Source organism: Humulus lupulus, chromosome 2 (assembly GCF_963169125.1).
Source record: "Humulus lupulus chromosome 2, drHumLupu1.1, whole genome shotgun sequence".
NCBI lineage: Eukaryota > Viridiplantae > Streptophyta > Magnoliopsida > Rosales > Cannabaceae > Humulus > Humulus lupulus.
This window is the reverse complement of record NC_084794.1, coordinates 51,293,490-51,299,489: the sequence shown is the minus strand read 5'-3', so window position 1 is coordinate 51,299,489 and position 6,000 is coordinate 51,293,490. Positions and strand designations below refer to the sequence as shown.

The following is a 6,000-nucleotide window of genomic DNA, read 5'->3' as shown; positions in this document are numbered from 1 at the left end:
GAGGAATTAAATCTAAGTTCATATATGTACAAAGTGGTATAACCGCGTTAAATTTAATGTCAATCTAAATTCAAAAAAGAAACACCTTCACGCAGACTACTCATAACAATTCCTTACCTATGAAGCATTTTATGTTATCCTTTTCTTCACACATTTACATTGTCAATTATTAAAAACAAAATGAAATAATCGAAAGAACAAATGATCCCTTGCATTGGTGTAATGACTAAACCCCAAGTAAAGGCCTCATCTTCCCTTCAAATTCATCCAAGCTTCTTCTTCTTCCAAGTCCCACCATTTCTCCAATTGGGTCATTTCATAAATATGCTTCAACTTCGATAAGACCTCTAAGCATCAACCAATTTTGGGTCAATTTTGGTTACTGCATACCCTTCCTCCATTTCCTCCTAGTTTCCCTCCAACAAATATCAACCGATTATTATTTTCAGAAATATCATTGTTACTTTCCTTAAAGGAATTTGCCATTATTATTATAATAATAAAATATTTTATTATAATGTTAAAAAAATTGAGGAGGAGAGTGAAGACCCTGGTTACGAAGAGTTTCAAAAAACCTCGCAAAAAGCTTCATAAACCCCCTGATCAGCCTCAACCTGAGTACCCATCATCACCATCTCCTACTCTTGAATCTCCCAACATGTCACCACTCCGAAGGCCAGGAAAGAACACTCCTTTCCTCTTCCCCAAAGTTCAGTCCACCGCTCTCCCCGACCCTTCCGCCTTCTTCTCCCCCAACCTCCTCTCGTCCCCACTTCCCACCAACTCTTTTTTTCAAAACTTTGTCCTCAAAAATGGTGATCAGCCCGAGTACTTCCATCCCTACCTCATCAAATCCTCTTCTTCCTCTCTTTCTCTTTCTTACCCATCTCGCTTCTCCAACTCAGCTTTCTTGTACCAAGTTTATGTGGCTGATCTCACCATCTCCGCCACCGGAAACACCAACCCAGGTTCGCAGAAAAGCCATGTTATCTCTTCTTTCAATGATCTTAGTGTCACTTTGGACATTCCCTCTTCCAATCTAAGGTTTTTTCTCGTCCGGGGCAGCCCGTTTCTGACTTGCTCTGTCTCTAATGGCACTGCGATTTCAATCTCGACCATCCATGCGATTCTATCGTTTTCGTCAAATAGCTCGGGGACAAAGTACACTGTCAAGCTTAACAATAACCAGACTTGGCTTATATACACATCATCATCAATCAGTTTGACTCACAGCCTTTCTTCGATAACTTCTGGTGAATTTTCTGGTATTTTAAGGATTGCCCTTTTGCCCGATTCTGATCCCGAATACGAGGCGGTGTTGGACCGGTTCAGTTCTTGCTACCCTGTATCAGGAGAGGCTGCATTGACAAAGCCGTTCCATTTGGAATACAAATGGGAGAAGAAAGGGTGGGGAGACTTGCTTATGCTAGCTCACCCTCTTCATCTTCAGCTTCTTTCTAGTGATGATTGTAATGCTACTGTTTTGGAAAACTTCAAATACAGAAGTATTGATGGTGACCTTGTTGGTGTTGTTGGTGATTCATGGCTGCTGAAGCCTGATCCTGTTTCAGTTACTTGGCATTCAATTCGAGGTGTCAAAGAAGAATCTTATGCTGAAATTGTTTCTGTTCTGCAAAAAGATGTGGAGGCGCTTAGTGCTACAGCAATAACCACAACTTCTTCATATTTCTATGGCAAGTTGGTGGCAAGAGCGGCGAGGTTGGCATTGATTGCTGAAGAGGTGTGTTTTCTTGAGGTGATTCCGGCGATCAAGAAGTTCTTAAAAGATGCAATTGAGCCATGGTTGGATGGGAGTTTGAATGGGAATGGATTTCAGTTTGATGGAAAATGGGGTGGGATTGTGACTAAACAAGGAGCAGTGGATTCTGGTGCAGATTTTGGTTTTGGAGTATATAATGATCACCATTATCATCTAGGCTATTTTCTTTATGGGATTGCAGTGCTTGTGAAAATCGATCCAGCTTGGGGGAGGAAGTACAAGCCTCAAGCTTATTCCCTTATGGCAGATTTTATGACCCTGGGCAAAAGACCAAGCTCAGTTTATCCACGTTTGAGATGCTTTGACCTGTATAAATTGCACTCATGGGCTGGAGGACTCACTGAATTTGCAGATGGGAGGAATCAAGAAAGCACGAGTGAGGCAGTGAATGCTTACTATTCAGCAGCTTTGATGGGGTTGGCTTATGGAGACACTCATCTTGTAGCCACTGGATCAATGCTTACAGCATTGGAGATTGGGGCAGCTCAAATGTGGTGGCAAGTAAAGGAGGGAGATAAACTTTATGAGGAAGATTTCACAAGAGAGAATAGGGTGGTGGGTGTTCTCTGGTCTAACAAAAGGGACAGTGGCCTTTGGTTTGCACCCCCTGCCTGGAAAGAGTGTAGGCTTGGAATTCAAGTGCTACCCTTGTTGCCTATTACTGAGGCCTTGTTCTCTAATGTTGGTTTCGCCAGGGAGCTTGTCACTTGGACATTACCAGCTCTTCAAAGAGAAGGCGTTGGAGAAGGATGGAAAGGCTTTGTCTATGCCTTGGAAGGGCTTTATGATAAAGAAAGTGCTTTGCAGAAGATTAGGTCCTTGAATGGTTATGATGATGGGAACTCACTCACTAATCTTCTATGGTGGATTCACAGCAGAGATGGGGAAGATGAGGAGTATGGAGGAGGAGGGAAATATTGTTTATATGGCCACTACTGTCACTGAATATGGCTGCTGCCTGCACCACAGTTGGGATGAAGTGGGAAAAAAAAAAGTAATAAGAACACTTGCAGTCAATATTCAGAGTACCTGAATTTACTTTTTCTATTTATACAAGTTTGGCGATTAATCACTTTATACCCTTTTTCGGTTGACTATGTCCATGTGGATTATGCTGGTATGAATATGTTTGAAGAGTAATAAGATCGTTATCTAAACAGAACATCTGTATTAAAATACTTCTCTTTGCCTGGTACTAAACTATGCTTTTCTGTTTTCTGTATTTGTATTCTCAGATGATGCATAGACCTGTGTTGTATATAAAAAAAAATACTCTTATGGGGAGAAGCAATAAATACTTGGTTAGTTACAACTCTTTATCTTGGCTTGAATATGATGAGAAGAAGAAGAAGCACTGATTTCTGTCATGGTATCTGTAATTGTTCTCATCTCCTTCATATACTGATAGATATTAAATTGCTCAAGAATTATCAGTTACTTGCTAACTGTATACCTGCACTATTCAAAGCTTTGCCAATAAACTTCACTTTCTGATAACTAATTCTCCCATTAATTTGAGTTCTGTAACTAAAGTTTCTATGCCCCAGCTGCCCTGTTAGTGCAAATGTAATTAAAAAATTTAAGAGTTCACTTGATAGTTTTCACGTGGTTGAGATGGCCATTTGAAGTTCTTTTTATCAATTGTTCGTTTGAATGTTTTTATGTTATTCATTGCCAAATCCAGGTAGACGGAAAAAAAAAATTGTTTACTATTAGTGTCTATTTAATTTGTAAAAATAAATAGAAAGCAAGCTTGGTCAGTGAAATTAATATAAACTAGCAATGTAGCAAAAGGGTAATACTCCTTATTCTACTGTACTGGAAATGGTGGCCAAAATGAGAACCATCAATGCCTCAATAATATTAATCTCAGATCAGGTTTTGTGCATTACATTTTTAGCACAATAATAATTAAAGGTTGGATTACACAGTCGCATCCAGAATCTGAGCCAACTTAAGTGGCATATTACTCAAATTATGTTTCAAAGTTCAAACTGGTGAAATTACAGGCCTATTCCTTAATAACTCAAAACTTGGTTGAAGTGTAATTTTCAGATAAATTTTAAATATAAACAAAATTATACATTTTTATTTTCAGTTAACCTAAGATGGAACTGTTTTAAAACTATAGCAAAATGTTCCATTTTGAAACATGTTTTGAATGACATGTATTGATTTAATGTAAGAGGAAGTTTTCTTTACAACATATATATATATATATAATGCATCTTGAACACGTTTTCTATTACATTAGAGCTACCACATACAAGTAATGCATTTTATGGTTATTGAAACTACACTCTGGAATTGGCAAACTACTAATCATATGTCAATCATTTGATTTAGCTTAGTTTAGTTTATTTGTTTATTAGTTTGACAATAATAGCTGACTAGTACTTTCGTGCCTTCCCTAGTCGAGCATTTGTACCCACTCCCTCACATCATGCAATAATTTGTGCTTCGTTACTTTCTAAAAAATATGTAAATATAATATGTCTGCATCACTTTTATTTACCACCCGCCAAATGGTTACATTCATTTCAATAATATTAATTGAATATTTATTAATATAGCGCATTTACTTTATATCCTAATTTTTTTCCCTTTTCCAATTTCTCACTCTTCCATTTCAAAAATGCAAAAGTTAATTTTTTTAAAAAATAATCTTTAATTTATTGCCAATTATAGCACATTATTATCAATATAAGTATGATTCGTTTACTTACACTTAGTCAGAATGATGTACAATCAGAATTACTAGTAGCTTGATTGACCTTCATTTGGATTGCTAAGTTGGAGTCAAAATAAGTTGTTTAATTAATTTGTAGGAATCGAAATCAGAATCACCAATATTCCTATTGATGTGTTTACTTTACTTTATAATTAGAATAAATTATTCGTAAGTTACAAAAATACCCTTGATTAAAGTAGAAATTTTATAAGCTACATTTTTTTTTGAGAATTTTACATAAAGTACCAAAAATGATACAATTTCAACATATTTACTGCCACACGTCAGTTTTTACATTTTTACTATTCTTTTTTTGTTTGTTTTTGTTTATAAGGTAACTTAAGTTTACATATTACAATTATATTTTTTTTTCTAATTCGTATACTTTGTAATGATTATTTGTATTTTTTAATATTTTTAATTTCAACCTAAATCTCTTCCCACTTTTCTTCTACACTCTTCTCTCTATTCCTTCTTTTTTTAATACACGATCACACTTTAGACTATTCATTTTTTTTTGTTTTTCCCTAAAAACTTGTGCTGCTTAATTAGTTGTACAACATATTTGATCATTCTCTTCTTTTATTGTTTTTTATTTTGTTTGAGTTGTTTTTCATTAAAAGAAAAAATAAGTGTCAATGGGATGATTTATTTTTTATTTTTTTATATATACTTTCTATAATAATTATTCATAAAAGTCGGATGTGGATCTTTTTGGTCATTCTTGTTAGAAATTTATTTATTTGGGTCACAATTGTATATATAAAATGTGTGTTGGGTCATCATATAAATGAGTCGAAATTATGTGATCTATTTTGAAATAAAGTATATGACTTAAGGGCATGTTTGTCATGATTTTAATATGTGGATACCATAAAGGCAATTTCTGATTTGATGAGGGGCCAAATTAGAAATAGTAAATAAAGATTAGTTACTGATTTGTCAGTTATTAATAAAGAGGTAATGGTCTCCAATTTGCAGAACGTATCTTTTTACTCTTGAATCCCCATCATCAAGAGACTAAGGTTCTCAAAAGTTTTGACTGCAAATTCGAAAGATCATAACCTTGTACAATCGATTCAATGGACTTTGGTACGCTTCCGCTAACCTTTGGCTATTTATTGTTTGATTCTCTTGAATTAATTAGGGCTAAATTCAGATTATAGTATTCTAACATTTGGTATCAGAGCCAGGTTTAAATTAATTCTTGAGGATTTACTGTTAAAGTGTTATGATCTTCTACTATCTTCTGCAATTATTTAGTTTTGTTTCTGTTAATTACTATATGCCTGTATGCATATACATATATATATGGCATATGCGTACTGATAATATATGACATATACATATATGGCATATGCGTACTCCGGTACAATCTGCAATTATTCAGATTATATATATATATATAAATATGCGTACTGAAAGTTTAGATTATATATATATATCTATATGTGTTTCATATAAAAGTTCATGCGATTCTGTGCTAATT

The 6,000-nt window shown here is 34.9% G+C and overlaps 1 protein-coding gene across 1 annotated transcript; it reads left to right on the top strand.

Moving 5' to 3' along the window:
- Nucleotides 1–233: 233 nt before the first annotated feature.
- Nucleotides 234–3,277, top strand: LOC133817783 (glucan endo-1,3-beta-D-glucosidase 1). Its single transcript, XM_062250381.1, has 2 exons — nt 234–2,897; nt 3,016–3,277. The coding sequence occupies exon 1, from the start codon at nt 518–520 to the stop codon at nt 2,723–2,725; it is 2,208 nt and encodes a 735-aa protein (XP_062106365.1). The 5' UTR covers nt 234–517; the 3' UTR covers nt 2,726–2,897; nt 3,016–3,277.
- Nucleotides 3,278–6,000: the final 2,723 nt, after the last annotated feature.